Source organism: Panicum hallii, chromosome 3 (genome assembly GCF_002211085.1).
Source record: "Panicum hallii strain FIL2 chromosome 3, PHallii_v3.1, whole genome shotgun sequence".
NCBI lineage: Eukaryota > Viridiplantae > Streptophyta > Magnoliopsida > Poales > Poaceae > Panicum > Panicum hallii.
The window spans coordinates 62,408,740-62,427,110 of NC_038044.1; the positions used below are offsets into that span (position 1 = coordinate 62,408,740).

The 18,371-nt window shown below is 46.9% G+C and overlaps 3 protein-coding genes and 1 pseudogene across 4 annotated transcripts; 1 reads left to right on the top strand and 3 right to left on the bottom strand.

Annotated features, from left to right (window-relative positions):
• Positions 1–384: 384 nt before the first annotated feature.
• Positions 385–2,474, bottom strand: LOC112883839 (C-factor). Of its 2 annotated transcripts, XM_025949085.1 has the most exons (7): positions 2,161–2,474; positions 1,886–2,041; positions 1,550–1,643; positions 1,360–1,442; positions 1,088–1,241; positions 634–899; positions 385–564 (listed from the first exon to the last, which is right to left on the bottom strand). In XM_025949085.1, exons 1-6 carry the CDS (start codon positions 2,284–2,286, stop codon positions 667–669), a joined length of 846 nt encoding a protein of 281 aa, XP_025804870.1. In that variant the 5' UTR covers positions 2,287–2,474; the 3' UTR covers positions 385–564; positions 634–666. The 2 variants fall into 2 exon arrangements, with proteins under 2 accessions (XP_025804870.1, XP_025804869.1); XM_025949084.1 differs by having other exon boundaries at positions 385–899; positions 2,161–2,473.
• A 964-nt stretch (positions 2,475–3,438) lies between these two features.
• On the bottom strand, positions 3,439–4,285 carry LOC112883840 (auxin-responsive protein SAUR76-like). The gene has a single exon (XM_025949086.1). It carries the CDS (start codon positions 4,184–4,186, stop codon positions 3,776–3,778), a length of 411 nt encoding a protein of 136 aa, XP_025804871.1. The 5' UTR covers positions 4,187–4,285; the 3' UTR covers positions 3,439–3,775.
• A 2,368-nt stretch (positions 4,286–6,653) lies between these two features.
• Positions 6,654–10,071, top strand: LOC112883838 (serine carboxypeptidase-like 17). The gene is made up of 13 exons (XM_025949083.1): positions 6,654–6,997; positions 7,114–7,336; positions 7,478–7,600; positions 7,716–7,818; positions 7,986–8,023; positions 8,108–8,209; positions 8,299–8,379; positions 8,472–8,627; positions 8,767–8,838; positions 9,055–9,176; positions 9,282–9,395; positions 9,591–9,636; positions 9,754–10,071. Exons 1-13 carry the CDS (start codon positions 6,825–6,827, stop codon positions 9,835–9,837), a joined length of 1,437 nt encoding a protein of 478 aa, XP_025804868.1. The 5' UTR covers positions 6,654–6,824; the 3' UTR covers positions 9,838–10,071.
• Positions 10,072–15,897: 5,826 nt separating this feature from the next.
• LOC112885631 lies at positions 15,898–18,365 on the bottom strand (annotated as a pseudogene).
• Between the last annotated feature and the right edge of the window lie 6 nt (positions 18,366–18,371).

Consider the following 18,371-nt stretch of genomic DNA (forward strand, 5'->3'; position numbering starts at 1 on the left):
TCACAGGCACAATTCAAACTCCTCCATTTAAACTTACAAGACAAGTCTTTAACAAACAATTACTTTATCAATGCATAGTTCACAAAGTTGGTGTCATTAGATTCGAATTCAAAAACACATCCTTATGAAGATACAAGGATGAATAAAATGTTAGTAGAGTAATTATTTATAATTTTTCAAAAAAAGTAATTAGTATGTATCAAAGTTTTACCCTGACCATTGCGCACAGTATGACCAGTCTTCGTTGGTGGCTGTGGCTCCAACGTCCTCTCTTCTCCAGTTCCCTTTGGTCAAACGCGCATTAGGTGGATAACATCTAAATAATACTATTGACTTCTCTCGAGGCCTTCACATGTCAAGAGCAGATCGATGGATCATCATGAATGAGAAAAACACCCAGAATTAAAAGGACTCAAATAAAATTTGCGTCATCACCCGTCAGCAAACATTCACATCTTTCCTATGCAGCCGGAAAGTGAATGGAAACCAATCGCCATGTTTTGATGTGGTTCTTCTTGTTCCACAGCTCACTTCTTAATGTGGTCGCATCCACTTGTGGAAAATCCGGAGCGATAACGTGGAACGATAACAGGACAACAGTTTGCAAAAAGAAAATTTGTTCCCATTGTTGACCTGTATGCTGCTGGCTGAAACAGTGACCACGAGTCACCAAGGGATTTCTTGGCCGTCCCATGCGAAGAACTTGCCGTTGTCGCTTTTCTTGACGCTGTCAATGATGGAGAGGAGCTTCTGCACGGAGAATTCTCTCGTGAAGAGCTTGTCCTTGGGGACGTTTCTCTGGAAGGGCCGTGAGAGGTCGGTGTCCACGGTTCCTGGATGTAGCAGGATGCAGGCAATGTTGTCCTTCCTGCCAAACTCTACTGACACTGTCTTCGTCACTGCATGACATGAGCAAATAACTTCAGGAATCAAATCATGAGACATAAATTACAGCTACACAATCACTAGGTTACTTACAATAGAAAAGTACATGGGATGTTGGATGAGCGAAAACTATCATGATGGCAAGATTACCGTGCAGAGCAGGATGACAAGAACAGGATGCAACAACTTGGTGTTCACTTACACTGATTCAGTGCAGTTTTAGAAGCTCTGTATGAATGCCAGCCCCCCAGACCATTATCACCTATCGAACTGACTCTAGCGCTCATGTTTGCAACCAATGAGAATCCTCTCCCGGTCTCGGAGCGACCTCCAACCTTCAGCAATGGCCACATGTGCTGACCAACAGAGGATCATTTCAGACTCCAGTGCTATTGGAGTCACAATGACTGGCAAGCAGAATTTTGATACCACCACAGCAAGAAATGAAAATTGAAATGGAGCAATGAGCTTCACCTTGATCACTAGGATTGGACCGACTGCATTCACCTCATAGGCCAGCAGCAGGGATGACTTCTGAACTTTGCTCAGTGTAGTCTCTGTGACAGGAAACAGAAGGAACCTAGTTTCAGATAAGTTACTAGGGAACTGATGCTAGCTGACTTCTGAATATTGTGCTCAGATGTGATCGAGCCAGAGGATCCACCTGGTTGTATCACGTTTGGGATGGAAAGGATGCCGGTGGAGTTGATCAGAAGGTCAAGAGAACCATGGGTCTCTTGGATCGAGGCCGCGGCGGCCTGCAATGGAAGAACCAAAATTTGCGCATTAGACAGCCGTTTAATAGCACTGCGAACAGTAAAACTAAGCAGAATCAGTTGGCAATGTCGGTAAAAACTCTTCAGTCGTCAGGTTGTTGACAAACAGAACAGTTTACTTAGGAGCATTTCGTCTGAATACTCACTGCACTGAATCAGATAAATTTCCCAAGTGACTACCACTGATGTATTAATAAACTAGGCGGAGGCGGCTGCGCCTGTACCTCTATAGTGCTCTCGTCGGTGACGTCGAGCGGCAGCACGGCGAGGCGCCCCGGTGCGTGCTCCTCCTTGAGCTTCTGTAGCTCCGCCGCGTTTCCCGGCTCGCGGCACGTGGCGACGACGCGGCCCTCGTCGCTCCTCCGCAGCAGCTGCCGCACCTGCCCCCCAGATCGACACGGCAGCGGGTGAAGCGAATCGCAAATACGGGGGAACCGGAGGGGGCGAAATGCGGATGAGGCGAAACGGGGATGTGGATAGGAGCAGGCGGAGGACTCACGAACTCGAGGCCGATCCCCCGGGACGCGCCCTGCACCATGGCCACGCCGCCGGCGGCGGAGGCCGAGGCGGAGAAGGCCCTCGCGGTCACCGCCAGCCTCGCCATCGCTGCTCCCCCTCCCCTCATCGGCGGATTCGGCCCCGCCCCCCTTTACTTCCTTCACGATCTGTCGTAGATCATGGCACGAGCTCGCTCGCAATTCAGCAAAGGATTGAAGAGGTGGTTGCGTTCGTATTGCGCAGTAATGGTGGCGCCCGTGCTCGGGTCGGGGATTCTCATGGCACAGCGGCGGGACACGTCTCTCTCTCTCTCTCTCTCTCGGCAGAGAGAACCAGGAGGAACGCGAGCCTTGTGAGGCCCAAAGGATGGTTGGGCCTGTGCGTACAAACTGGGTCCATCATCTGTTCTGAGCCTTCTGAGGCCCAAAGCTTCGTCGCGCCATCTATTATACCTCGCTCTGCAAAGACACATCTGCAGACTCGAAATTGGCCCGGCAACCCATACCGTGAGAGGAAGCTGGGCTTTACCTTGCACCAAATCTCTATGCTTCGCCTCCTGAGATCTGAGGATGAAACTGCCATTTTCATTTGCATTCATCAGCACGAAAAATCTTCAAAGAAAACTTGGGTGCCTGTCCCGTTTGTTGCCAGTACTCCATTTCCCAGAATCTGAAGAAGCTATGTCAAAGCCTCATGATCCAACCAACTGCCCAACCATCCTCGCCAGAAAATTACTCAACTTGTATGTGCTGCTGACAAAAGCAAGCGCACCAACTAACCAGCAATCCTCCGCTTTCATCACCAAGCTAACAGGGCGCTGCATGCGACAGGGGAACCAACAGACAAGGTCCAGTTAGAGCTAGACTGGCTGGACCGTGTCTGAATTGAACCATGTCTGTTAATGTGACAGGGACTCTGCAGCTGAGTGCGTTGGGGGTGTGCTTGCTAGCTGCATTAGGGTGCCCTGTCTAGCTCCCTTGGGTATCTGCCTGCCTGCCTGTCCAAACGCATTACTACCTGCTGGCTGCTGCTAGTGGTTGATATGTCTATCTAGCTACTAGCTGTACCAGCATCAGATTAGCTTTACTTGATTCCTTCAAAAAAAGAATAGCTTTTCCTTTTCTCTTAATCTTTTTCAATTCCTGGTTGCTGGTGATAGCTGAACTAATCAGGCTTTCTTTAATTTGTCTTGCATTTGCGGTACATCTGTAATTTGTCTTAGTTTTCGGTAAAGCTAAGCAAACTAAACCTTCAATCACACGAACAATTACAAAACCAATTTACAACATCTACATCATCATGCAGACAAGCTTAAGCAACATGATGATGCCGCCTCTCTAAAGCAAATAAAATCTATCAGAAGCGTGGCCGATACAAAGAAACCATATAGCAGGCAACAGCAACTAGCATCATCATGTGTGTAGACCCATCTCTGTACTTGAAGTTACAAACAGTGGCGCCCAAAAAATCTTAGATATCCGGCGCAAGAACAGCGAAAAAAAAAAGAATTTAAGATCAATCGAGGCATGCCGCTTAACGAATGGAATTAATAATAACCTGACAAAAGAACCATTAACCGTGTGTCTCTGTATTAACGACGACGGCCCCTCGATCGATCAGCAAGCGTAGAGCTGCGCGAGCTCCCTCATGGCGGCGCCGTCGTCGCCGCGGAGGTCGTCCGCGGCGTTGTCCAGCATCCACAGCAGGTGGTCGAACAGCACCACCTCGCAGTTGACGGCGGCGGGCTCGCCCTTCCGCCGCCGCCCCTCGTCGCCGCCGATGAGCGCGGCGATCAGCGGGTGGCTCAGGTGCTCCTCGCTGATCACGTACCGCCGCCGCGAGCTGCCCACCAACACCACCGCGCCGCCTGACGCCGCCGCACCGCCGCCGTCGTCGGCATCGACGGCGGCGTCCCTGGTGGACATGGAGCGCAGGTTGCTGTAGGGCGCCGGGCTGGGGCGCGCCCCCACGGCCACGCGCGACAGGCTCTTGCACCTGCGTAGCACCGCGCTCCTGAACCTGTTCATCGACCTGAGGCTATATGTTCCGGGCACCAGCGACAGCGAACGAGTCCCGGCCGCGTTTCGAACGGATGGAGAGCGAGCTGAGACTTGGCACGGCCGACATGGCAGATCAAGTGCGGCAAATGCGCAGGGCGCTTGGATTATGTATGCGCGGGCTGCCGTGTGCGCGCGTATGTGGGTGGCACGTCGTCGTTGGTTGTTGGCAAGCGAGGGCGTCGGGGCGAAATCCAATTCAGGCTCAGGCATCGCTCGCTAGCGCTGCTGCTGGCGGGCGATGCGCATGCGCCTGACGCGCTCCGCTCCGCGGGGTCCACCTTAGAAGGCTTCCCACCTGGCCACTTTAGCCTGCGTGCGTAATGTTTATTTTTCCTTTGATTTTCTATTTGTTTTTACTTCTCGACATGTGGGTAGCTGCAATCATTACCACGGGCAGATCATTAGCACATAAAATGCTTTCTTCCATTTTTTCCTTTTCTTTTATTTTTTTCGTTTCTTCCTTATGTTACTTAGATTAACATGTGGAACATGTGGGTAGCTACTAGCTGTAGGGCTAATCAAATTCATATGTTTAAAAAGTTTGTCTAGAAAGAGTTATGCATAAAGTTGTGCGGAATAAGTTGTGTGTATAAATTTGTGATGACGTTAATTACTTGTATAAATTATTTATAAAAGTTGTGTTAGAAAAGTTATGCGGAGAAATTTTTATTATAATTTTACTCATAAACTTCATTGGCACTATTCTCGTGTAAACTTGTGATCAAAGGTTATCACTAAGAAGTTATTCTAAAAAATTATAAGGATAAGTTATGCCTAAAAATTTTGCTCCAAACTTTTCTGACAAAAAATTCATTGAAAAGATATTTAAAAAAAGTCTGGACATGAAAACTATGCACAAAAGTTATATATACAACTTTATAACTTTCTAAAAGTAGAAAATTGCGGAAAATAAAACTTTCCAAAAAAGAAAGTCCGGTGTTGTCGAGAGATCGATCGCTGGGAAGTCTCCTGACGCGCGCTCGCTAATTAGAAATCCCCAGCGTCGGGTAGCTACTGATCACTCACTATACTGATTTGACTTTGCATGGAATGGAGCAAAGCAAAGATCATGGCAATGGCCAATGGACGCATCTCGGTCGCCAGCTCTGGTGCAGGTCATCAGTGGCAACCCTTTTGTTGTGTCATTGTGTGTCCGATCCCATGCATGATTAGGGTTTCGCATCACCGCGTGGAAGCTTTTCTTGATAGAGAGACAAGTGGAAGCCTGGATCTGCGTGAGGGCGACTTTGCAATTGCAAGGAGCATGCTTCGTTTGTCAAAGTCTCGATCGGTTACACTTACAGCCTGAATGTCTGTCAGTAGCAGAGGATTCAGGTCTGCCTGAATGTCTGTCAGTTACAGGCTTACAGCCTCACTGGAGACCAACGACGAGAGCACTTGCCAACTGCTGTAACATTCGTTTGGACCAGACGCTACCCGAAGCACAAAAATAGACTGATCAGCCAACACAAAAAGCGCGGGGAGCTCGCGCGCTTGCTTTTGCAAAGACGCTGCCGTTTAAACAACCGCCGCTCCCTGCACGGATCTTGACGCGGCATATGCAGTGTCCGCCGTCGATTCACCCAAATCCGTGTCCCCTGTATGAAGTGATGCCTCTGTATCTCGACCCTTGACCACGTGCGATATCATTGTCTTCAGATTTCATGATGGCGATTGGGATTAGAAGCGATCCGGATTAGCGACAAGTGTGGTGGCAGCAATAACCTTGATCGTGCTGATTGTTGGGTCCATTTGGTTTGCATCGTAAGGCCCGCGTTGCTTCAGAGTTCAGACATGAGATGATTACAGTGTGTGCTTACTGTTGATCAAAGGCGCTCGATCAGCCTAAGCTTAGAATCTACGGAACCAAAGGGTACACACAGGCCGTCACACCTACCATCTTTCCCTTCAATCTCTGTCTCCTGCGAGAGGTGCAAAAGCAGGACGTCAACAGAAACAACACGCAGATGGAATGGCAAGTTCAGTAACGCAAGAGACAAGAATCCGAAGCTTCTTTGCTTGGGGAGAAAAATAGAAGAATCAGGAGAGCTTCTTCACTTGATCGAACGGAAGGCCGTGCGTGTTGTTAGCTCCGTCCCTGCTTTCCACTGGGCCAACCGGCAAGAGAAGGTAAAGAAAATAAAGAGGCCTTGGCGACTGGGCCTGCTTCCTCTCCGGACCCGCGAGGCCCATATTTTCTTTTTTTTTTGGAAAGATTTGCAGGAGCACTACTATGTCATTTAAGATAGGAGAGGCATGTTACATGAACGATATTAAATACTCGAGACTCTGGAAAAAACGAGGCCCATATTTTCCGGATTTGGCGGCGCGTCGCGTGTCGGCAGGGAGCAGGACACCGTGGCCGTCTCTGTTCACTGCCTGCGCGGCCTGTTCCCGCGGGCCTCGTGGTAGTTGGCGCCAACTACTTCTGCTCCATACTGTCCAAGGGCGGAGGGCCCCTCCCCGTCCGTCGCCATGGCCTTCTTCATTGCGCTGCCGGCTGCTCCATGAGACCATGCCGGGCATCGCCACCTCCTCGCTGCCTTCTTCCGGCGCCTGTCGTAGGTGAGGCCTTTTCCGAGTTCCGATCCCGAGATCGGCCTCGATGATGAAGCTTCTTCTCCGGATGCGGCTCCGCCATCGTCGTCTCTCCTCGCCGCCGTTGACTCGGCTCCTCGCCTGCCTTCTCCTCCTCCTGCTGCCGCTCTCCCGGGCGGCGACGGTGGTCACTCGCCTGCCGGGGTTCCACGGCCCCCTGCCGTTCTACCTGGAGACAGGGTGGGTAAGCCGGCCGTGAAACCCACACACCCACCGCCACGCTCCATGGCTCCATGCATGCTCTCTGCTTGGATTCACATACCAGGTAGCCAATAGCCATTGGTTGCGTGGAGCAGGTACGTGGACGTGGAGGAGGAGACGGGGGCGGAGCTCTTCTACTACTTCGTGGAGTCGGAGCGGAGCCCCGGCACCGACCCCGTGCTGCTGTGGCTCACCGGCGGGCCCCGGTGCTCCGCCTTCAGCGGCCTCGCCTACGAGATCGGCCCCGTCAAGTTCGTCCTCGAACCCTACGACGGCACGCTGCCAAGGCTGGTCTACAGCCCGGATTCCTGGACACGGGTGAGAAGCTGATCATCAGAACGAGATGCATTCGATGCTTGGTTTCTACCGTTACCTTGTCACATTCTTCAGCGACGATGCATGCAAGAAATTGCGAGTTGGTGATGAATCGCTGATGACCAATTGCCCGATCGATCTCAGGTGGCGAGCATCATCTTCCTGGACTCGCCCGTGGGTTCAGGCTTCTCGTACGCGCGCGACCCCCGCGGCTACGACGTCGGGGACGTCTCGTCGTCTAGGCAGGTCGTGACGTTCCTGAGGAAGGTCTGGAAGGAACACACACACACACACAGCGAGGCTTAGTGTACAGTGGATCATTTGAAAAAAAACAAAAGAAATGTGCCTGTTAAAATAAAGCTTATTAGTTCTGTCTGTGCAGTGGTTTGATGCTCACCCATGGCTTCTGTCAAACCCTTTCTACGTCGCTGGCGACTCGTATGGAGGAAAGATGGCGCCCGTTGTTGCACAATACATCTCAGAAGGTAATTCTAGTCTTGATTGCTGATCAGAAAGAGTCGCTTGTCTTGTTCTTTTCCCTACCTGCCATATGCCTACTACCTGATTCTGTGTCCTGAAGAGTACTCGATCTTGGTCTGAATTTTTATCCGTGCAATTGTTCTTTTCTGCTGATGAATGTTCTGTGCTCCAGGAAATGAAGCAATGCGTCATCCACTGATCAATCTCAAGGCATGTAGTGATTTCCAGCACACGAATCGACATCCAACTGGTCGAAGAAGTTGTTGTCCCTAACTCACTGTTTCTGTTATGCAGGGCTATCTAGTCGGCAACCCTGTAACCGGAGACGACATCGACCGCAACTCTCAGATTCCGTACGCTCATTCACACGGCATCATATCTGACCAGCAGTACGAGGTAGCACTCTTGTTCATTCAGATCTTCTTGCCTACTTGGACGACAAGTGTAGCATGCCTATTCTTTTTCTTCGCTTTTATCTGCCAAAGGCTGCGATGGCAAACTGCAAAGGCGACTACGTGAGCCCGGCGAACAAGCTCTGCGCCGACGTGTTACAAACTATCAAGAACGTAAGGTTCATCTACTGTGCCAATTTTAAAAAATAATGGCTACCATCGATTGGGCTCTCATTTCCTTATCATGTTGTTTTCACTCTTCACAGCTCATGTCAGAAGTCGATACCAAAGACATACTGCAACCTACATGTCCCCTTGATTCACCGAATCCAGGGAGAGATGCTTCAGCGAGGAGGTACCTAGCAGAGGAGCACTACTACCGGATTAGCGACCCGCCTGTGGAACCTTCGTCTCGTTGTTTTGTGAGTTCCATCCTTTAATTCATCAACATGTGGATTGTCAACTTCATGCAGATCTAGATCGATGTGATGAAAGTACTGATCTAGAACTGTTGTTCATCACAAACCATATATTGCCTGAAAGTGCTCCTTTGGAACCCAGGAATACCGCTACTACCTGTCTTACTTTTGGGCAAATGACAATGCCACTAGAGCTGCCCTTGGGGTCAAGGAGGTAAAACACTTCCTTTTCTTTTGGTTCCAAGCTTTTAACTTGTACTCCTCGTCAGAACACAAATTGCCTACACGAGCTTGTTCGCTCTGCAACGCTAAGGAATCCAGTTACATAGTAGTCTAGTACTCTGTTTACTTTTTAGCTGCTGCTAATGACTCTTTTCTGAATTTCTTGGGACTGAGTTTCAACTGACCAAAGGGTAGCACTGATGAACAGGGAACCGTGACTGAATGGGTCAGGTGCAAGCGTTCAGGTTTCCCCTACACCTACGATGTTCCAAGCAGCATAAGATACCACTTCAACCTCACCACCAGGGGTTACCGCGCTCTGGTATACAGGTGAAAGCATCATGTTTAGTAGGGTCATCCATCTCTTCACTTCACATATGCTGTTTGAAATCTTCCTCCATGAAGATCATGCTTAGTGGTGTACTGTGAGTGCAGTGGAGACCATGATCTAGGTATACCGTTCTCGGGTACACATGCATGGATAAGATCCTTCAACTTCTCCATTGTTGATGACTGGAGGGCGTGGCACCTTGACGGCCAGGCTGCAGGGTTAAGTCATCTCCTGAATCCTCTGAATTCTACTGTTCTCGCTTTGCTCCTCTCTTCATCAACATGCGGCGCCATCATCTTCCATTCATGTTTTTATGGATGGAACACTTGCAGTCTCCTTTGTTCGTCCCCCTGTTGCAGTTTTGCTTGAACTGAACTGATGAAGAATGCACTTGTTTTTTTCTTTTTGGCCAGATTCACAATCAAATATGGGAACAATCTCACTTTCGCGACGGTGAAGGTTCGTCTTTTTCTTTTGCCTATCTCGACCTTTCTTGATGTATTCACCTTCGTCAAATCAGTCAGATGATTTACATATGGGTTGTATTAGTAACATTCTTTTTTTTTGTTTATGCAGGGTGGTCGCCATGCTGCTCCAGGGAATCGGCCCAAAGAATGCTTCGCTATGGCTGAAAGGTGGCTGGACAATAAGCCTCTCTGATGTGCCTGCCAAGTGCCAGCTCAGCTGCACTTCTGAATCCGGGTTCAGTCTGTAACTGTGCAATAAGTCTGTAAAATGACAACCAAGCTAGCGAAATAAGTTAATTAATGTAATAAAAGCACGTCAAATATTAAGTTCTCTACAAGGAAGAGTGTGTCTTCTACACTGGAAGTGGAAGAGTGTGTCTGAACCACATATTCTGGGATCTATGCAAAAGTTCAGGTTTCATAAGAATTTATTTGAAAAGAAAACTTTCTCCACATTCAGACCTCCAGCCAACTCACAATGTTTTGCAAAGCCGCTATGCAGGTCAACTTTCACCCCTCATCAAGTAGAAAGTAGGCGCGCCTTTGGCGCACCAGCAGTAGGACCAGTGAAAGAAAATGATACCATTAGGAGTTTGTTTCAGTTGAGAAATATGGCATAGTAAGATTAGAAGTTAGATAACTAACGCAAATATTTTAATTTTATTGTATACCCATGCTTGCATTTGTTAACCGCTTAGATTTATCGATGCTTAAATGGATTTATTTATCGAATACAATGAAACGATGAACCATACAATGAAGGAGTCGATAGGAACTCTATTTTAGGTTGTCTATAAACTGTTGATCCATGGAAGAAGCTACTTTCGTTCAGGTTCAAGAGTACATGGCTATATTAATATTTTGGGAAATGATTTTTAATTGGGATGCAGAGGTGCGCGCAATAGTTTTCTAAAGCCCACATAGCTTTACTCACTTATTCATGTTCCACAATAAAATACAAATTAAATATTTTGATTTACCAACTGTTGTGATGTAAAATTACTTTTTTGAATTTTAGTGCTGTTGTACCTTTTAATGATTTCTTATAAATTCAAGAATTAAATAGAGTCTCAAATTGCTGTGGGTTGGTTCTATAAAATATGGATGTTCCTTTTCAAAGAATAACGTGCCATGAGGTGGAGCATTGGTTGATTTTATGCAAAAATAAGATTACTTTTGTGAAACAGTGAAGAAAATGGACTGTGGATTCATTTTATGAGTAAATGTGGTCTATTTTGTAAATTAACGAAGGAATGGGTGGTTTGCGGGTTCATTTCGTAGAAATTTGAGGTTCCTTGAAATCACTAAAAACGGACCGTGGGTTCAGAAAAATCTGAGGGGATTTCCGCAAACAATACTGAGAGGGGCCCTTAAACTGCGGGTTGATTTAAGTGAAGCTCGAGGGGGTTCGTGAAGAAAAAGATATGAACTACCCTAGACTGCGGGTTGATTTTCAGTAAATAGAAGGACTTTCTTTTAAAAAACCCGAGATTTCAACGATCTGAACCATCCGGCCGGGAAAAGCTGGCGATGTGGCCTTCTTCACCGGCCATCTTTTGGTCCATGAATCGTAGTAAAAGATAACAAATGCCCACCGAGGCATCAACCTCCTAATTTCCCGTAATATGCAATTTACGAAGATGAATAATTCACAAACACTTGATGAGGCCATGGAGAACACATAGAGAGAGACTCGATAAACCACTTTGGCTGAAGTGCGAGATCAAATTCCATAAAAAAAAGTGCGAGACCAAGAGAGCAATATTTGGAGGAAGGATTAATCATCAAGCACATTGCTTAGTTTTCTACATCAAGCATGAAGTCATCTTGATCTTCTTTTATACAGGTTCGATCCATAGCATGATAATCTGCTAATGCATGTTCATGCATGCAGATCAACAGCTAGTTACATTCGTTTTATACACGGGCTATGCATATTGTTTAGTTTTCGCTTCTCATCAGCTGCGTTAGTTTCTTGCTTTTGGTTGTGGACATTAGCATATTACAAACATTTGCCCTTTACCAAGCAGGCATTAAGCATTTGTTCGGAGTTTTTTTTTGGTGGACTTGTTCAGAGTTTTATAAAAAAAACTAGTGAATATGCACGTGCCACAGGCAATTGTTTAAAGTCAAATTATTTAAAAATGATTGGATGATCTCTATTTTGAGATTTGGAAGCGGGTTGCTAAAGGAAAAGCTAATACCTCATTATGCACGCAACCTATGCTGCTCTCATTTTTTTCTTTTCTTTTTGCGACTTCCTTTATATTCTCATACATATGTGCTTCGTGCTTGCTTGCTAAGGGACATATATCATTATCTCAACTTCTTTCAGATGAGTTTCAAAGAAGCTTTGTTTGAAATACATAAGAAAGACATGATTCCGTTGCGCAGAGTTGAAATTAAGAATGAGCTTGAAAACGTTCCATACAGGTACCCATTAAAAAAACATGTAAGTTCCTCTTATTTGTTCTTTTCCCTAACTCTTTGGTGGATCTTTTTTTCATTACCTGTTCATCTAGATACTTATTTTGTTTGTTCCTTTCTCCAGTATGATGCCCATGTGGCTGGCATTGACAAAATGGTAAGCTGGTCTGCATGGGATCCTTGCGATACTCTTTTTTTTTAAAAAAATGGATCTGTGCTATACTGGAAATACATTTTTACGCTGATGGTACATCTGTCTATGCAGACTCCAGATGATAAAGCTCGCCAGTTGATCAGAGAGGCTGTTGTAAAAATTGTGAGTTGATTGATTTCAATAGCAAGCAATTGTATTGTAGCTATAAGATTTTTACTAGTTGATTATAGCTTTTAATGCTCTGGAAATTGGCTTTATTTTGCTAAAGCGGTGGCTAAATTTTATCTTCAGAATTCATCAAAACCGAAGTACTTTTTCGATTATGCCAAGAGAAAGATGGATATTGCAAAAGAAATTGATTTGATTCCCCAAGATACAGACTTTCAACAGGCACACACGGTTTATGTATTGATAATAAGTATGCAGTTTTCTGAATTACTTACTATTTTTATTTACTTAGGAAGGAGACGAGGGGTTGCTCGGGAGGCAATGGCAAAGAAAAGGCGGAAATGGATGACTTAAGCATGCTGCTGTCAGAAAGAAATTGTGGCTTTATTTAGTCTTAAGAAATAGGTTGCGAGTGTCATCAAGCTACCCTTCTGGACCAGGGGACTATGGCCAGCTACCAATGGGCCCCCAACAAGGCTGTCCTCAGTGGGCACCAGTAGCACCAGGATATCCGCCGCGGCAGCTGGTTATGCTTCTCTGCCAGCAGGTGGCCAGCCTGCGCATGGCCAGGCAGGATGCACCCAGACACCTACAAACCTGAGTTTCCGGCCAAGGTGACTGAAGGGATCAGGATGCTTCTTTCTGTTGATTGCTAGATTCTCGCCAAACAACAGAGAGCACCGCCAAGGATGTTACCAGCTGACCCTGCACCGGAGGACTGATCAAGGTGACCGGCATTCATGGGAGTGGGCAAAGCGTCTAAGGAAATACCCTCTTGTATATCCGTTCCTTTCTTGAACCAGGGTAGGAGTGAGTGTCATCGATTCTACTCTTTTCCTTATCCTGGCTCTGGTATTCCGCTAAGCAATGGAAAAGATTGCTGTGTGTTTTGCCTTCTATGATGTTGTTCATGGAAAGATACGGTGCCCATGGGAGTTGCCAGTAATTTTATTGTCTTGGCTTGAGCTTCGTTAGTTTGATAGTATCTGATGAGAACGGAAGTGCTTGCAAAGCTCGAAGTTCCATCATCTCTATACATGCATCCCGGTGACTATCTTGTGGCAGTCGGGAGGGCATGCACTGCCCCCACCACTAGGGGTGGTGGTGGTGCCAAAGGATCTTAAAATTTAGCTTAATATAATTTAAGAGCCGGGCTTTAGTAGGATCAGGCTTCAATTTATACAATTTTTAACTAAGAACCAAATATATAAGGGTCAAGTAAGGATCTTGGATTGTGAAGGTCGGTGCTCCCGCTCTGTCTCTGGCTCGGGGTGGGTGCGATCTATGGCGCAGGCGGCTCCACGGGGAAGAAAAGGAAGAAGATGAGGCCAGGCAGATGTAGCGGGTGGTCCGAGAGCATCAAAGTTAGGATATAAATTGCATGCATGATTTTGGGATTTGACAGCATACACTTGGCACTATGCAACATTTTAAGGAAAAAACTACCAGGCATCTTAAAATTGTATTCAACTGCCTAAATGAATCCTTCCCATTGCAAGCATGCTGACTAGATTTGCTACTTCATCTTTACTTGTTTTCCCCATGTCCTGTTTTGCAAGATGTGCCCTCTGGGTTCCATCCTATCCCTAATTCCCTATACATGGTTGGACACTGCTATTTCCAGTGCATCAGTTCCATCTCGAAGAACATGAAAGCACACATATTGTTCCAGAACAATGAATACTAAGAGTGTGCTTAAGAAGGAAGCATGCACAAAATAGGGAAGGGAATAATGCGGTAAGCATGCACAAATAGGGAAGGGAATAATGTGGTACTCACATATCAAGCCATGAGGGGCACATGGCTAGAGAAAGTTAGATGTTTACGGCCAGCCTGCCAGTTAAAGACGGCAGTCAGAAAATGTAAATGCAAAGCTTACAACCGAAGGGTTTGGTAGTTAGTTTACCTAGTTTCTCATATACTCTTATCCAAAAATCCGGTGTCCGGACCTCAAAATGTGCAATTAAAGCCCTGCAATCGATGAATACATCCTATAAAAGAAGATGTTAGTGCTGTTATACATCTATGGAAAAGCGGAACTTGTGTTATGTTAGTTATCTTAATGTCCTGGGGGTAGATCCTCGCGGTGTTTGTAGCAGTTTTGTCGGAGGAAATCTCCAGCCGGGTGGCGGAACGCACCCGCCTAATCCTAGTTTAGGAAGAGTTTGGGGGAAATCTAGGAGCGCTTAATCAAAGGGTGGATGAACATGGGAAAGACGCGAGAATTTAGAGTGGTTCGGGCTGCCGGAGCGTAATACCCTACGTCCACTTGAGTGTTGTATTGCTTGAGTGCGCTTGTGGACAACTTGTGGGTCTAGACCTTGTGAGAGTCCGGAAAAAACATGTGTTTTAACGGGTGCACTCTTCCTTTTATAGACCAAGGGGAGTGCTTACACTGTGCGGGGCCCCGACAGGTGGGTCCGACCAACAGGAGCCTGTTATATGAGAGATATGGAGATCTTTCTCTCCAGCTCCTCTCTGTAGTCCTCTCAATCGGGAAGTTGATATGCGTATCTACAGCCAGGATATGGTCTTGTGCTGCCTTACCGGCACAGTGCCTGCTGTTAGTGTTACGCACAGTGGAAGACGTGCTGTCACTGTTGGGCTAGAACCCTCTGACAGGCGTAGGAGCTGCGCTGACCCGCTACGCCGTCGCCTCCGCGCGCACTGTGGCAGCACACGTCTCGGCTCTCCTGCAAGACCATCATTACCCACGCGCGCGGTGCCGTGAGTAGACTGTACGCCACTTGCACACAGTACACGATGATACGACGCGCCACCTTGGAAACATGCGGGCTTACCGTGGTGTCAGCATACCTGCCCCGTGTGTCAGTGAGCAGGCCATACTTTGACTTGGGCACGCACAGCCCACCTACCCGCATTTAATGCGGTAGTTGGGCTGACACCCCACGGGAGGTCTTCTGCCACGGGCACGTGGCAGGGTTGGCCCAGTAGCCACCTCCCTGGCAGCTTGAGGCGACACGTGGTGGCACCGGACCCCTTCCTAGGGGAAAGGGAGGTCCGGGCCCCCGAGGCCAGTCCAGATAGACAGGCCCCAGAGGGGTCTAGCTCCCACACGTGGCGGCGCCGGACCCCCTGGGGGGTCCGGGCATGTGGAGGTCATTCCCGAGCACCCTGTCCTCGTGGGCACGTGGTGGCACCGGACCTACGTGTGCACGGAAGGGAGGTCCGGAGACCATGATCCCAGCTGTCAGGTCCCGGCCGTATGCCCTGTCACCGAAAGGACTAAGGTGAGGACACGGATAGCCTTACGCTCATCTGGTTGGAGGCTCTGCCAGACAGCTTACTAACAGACAGGGCTCGCGGAGAGGCAGGTCGTCTCACAGCGGACTTCTATGACCTTCTAGTCGTTGAGCAGCCCCTTGACAACGATGGAGGATAGGCGGCCGAGCATGTGGTGGCACGCGTCCACCATGATGCACTTGGCGCACACGCCGGAACCGGACACCATCGCGCCCTTACCTGTGAGGCGGCAGTGACACGCTAAGGGGCTGAACACCCTAGTAGGAGGTACCATATTCGATCCGTATGTACCGACAGATTCCTTAGAAGAATGATACAGCTAAAGAAGTCCAAGATGTTATACTTTCTTCCTCTGTGTGCTTCCCAAGCAAGAATTGACTGCAGCAGTTCTGGTATATTACAGGATCTCTGAGGCGAATTCTCAGCAAAAGGCCAAGTCAGGTCTGAACCTCTCAGCAGAAGCCACATGTTACTGTGGTCAGAAGCCACTAGGGACATGAGATATTCCCCTTTGATAGCATCATCCTAATTATGTGGATATCTCCTCAGCTTTTCCACATCACAATTGCTTTCTCCAAGAAATGCACAAAATCTTTCTGTCAGATTATCCCTTGTCACATGGCACTGATCCTCACACCATGATATGAACTTACGGGGGCAATCCCAAGTAAGCTTGCGTTGAACTACACCCTCGTATGGAACCTTTGTAACTGCAACAAAACAAAAAGTGTGGAGAAATATGCTTCGTTAAGTTTTTTTTTTCCTGATTACTGTCTACAGCAAATTATAACTCTTTCAAAAAAATGTGTATTTCCAATAAGTTATACCTTCAGTCAGTAAGACACATAATGTGGGCACCTCATCAAAGACATTCACAAACATAATTTGTCTATGTCGAATTTCTCACGAATCAATTTCTGTTTGAACAAGCTCTCTACCAGATCACAATACTCACTGCATATAAACACATGAGCAAATATAAGTTTTCAGGAAAATGTAATGCATAGAAATCAAATATTTCCATGATGCAAGGAGAATGTTCACAATTCACATTATCATCTTCTGAAACATGACACAAGCAAATCTAAGTTTTCAAGAAAATGTAATGCACAGAAACCAAATACATGCATGATGCAAGAAAATGGCTTACATTATCAGCTTCTTGAAAATAGGAGTCATGTGCCCCCTTTCATCAAATAACTTTGTTTTTCCTCCATTGTCAAACCAGAACTGAAACGATGATTGGACTTTTGGGATCACAACGCGGCCAATCTTTTTGCCTTGAATGTAGAGGTCCAAAAGTGGCACAGCATTGTCATGTCGAAAGTTTCTTAGGTGATCAAAGCTATCCAGCTTCAGTCCCTCCCTTTTGTCTATGAGGACATCAAATGTGCATGAATGAATTTCATATTTGCCCTTATTCAGATTCACACCATCTCCTGTCTCTCTCTCAACAAAAACTTGCTTCACACCCTCCACAAATATGGTTGACTGCATGCAGAGTAAAAAAAAAGAATAAGTGTAAACAGGAGCCATCAAATCCGTTAGAATTGGCTAAATCTGATCACAAATTTTTAACCTTCCGATGGTAATGGTTCTCCTCTTTTGGATCCATCCTGTTCAGTCTCTACCAATGTTTTAAATCTCCGGCTATAGCTGCCGCTATAGCCGGATTTAGCTGTTTGGAAGCAGCACAGCTAGGAGAATAGACTTTTAACGCTAAGATTTGAAATGCGCTAATAGCTGAGCTTAGCTGGAGATTTCCGCTAAATGGGCCATGAAATAGCGGCCGCTAAAGAAGCCTGCGCACTGAAAATCTGAGAGTGATGACTGATGAGTAGATGTTGAGAATTGTATCAGCTGTATTGTATTATTTTTTAATCTGTGAAGTACTGAAGTTGTGATCTTAAAGCTTGATATTTAGTCTTGTATGAACTTAAACTTTATGTTACCTATATGGCAAGGCTGCATGGTTGATTAGCTGATTAGCTTATCATTTATATCAAAATTTTTACTCTATTCTATACAAAACCGCTAAAAGTCTTAGCTGCCGCTATAGCCAGCTATAGCTGGTTGTAGCTGTTCAAAAACTGAACCGCTAAAGCTCTTAGCCGGAGATTTAGAACATTGGTCTCTACTAAGAGTACACCTGCATGTTGTTGCAAATTCAAAACTACGAATTATGATGACTGTAGGCGTGCTATCCTCACCATAGCGAAGATATTCATGTGCTGCAAGACTTTAATGTCTTGGGAGCATTAATGGACATGGTCCAACCTATTATGGTCTTGGGAGCATTAATGGACATGGTCCAACCTATTATGGTAAGTGCTTCAGTGGAACATTCAAGGGTTGTGAGCTGCAAGCAATTTACGTGATTTACAACTGAACTCTTCCTAAGCTTAACATGTGATGAACAAAATCTGCACGGAGTATCCTGTCTAATTCCCCACCCAAAATTTCTCCAAAGCATCGAAGATACGGCTACTATTTGGCGTGATTCCCATCTCCTACGAACAACGAGCTAGGTTCAAACAACTTCCCGTGGGGTTAGGAGGAGGGTTGTAAGCGAAGAGCGGTGAGCCCCGCCTACCTAGGGTTCGGAGGAGGGTGGCGGCGTAGCGCGTACCTGGGAGAAGGGGAAGATCGCCGCTGGTCGACGAACAGCTGCCGTCTTCGTCCATTCGTCGGTGGCGCCGGGCCGATGTTATCCT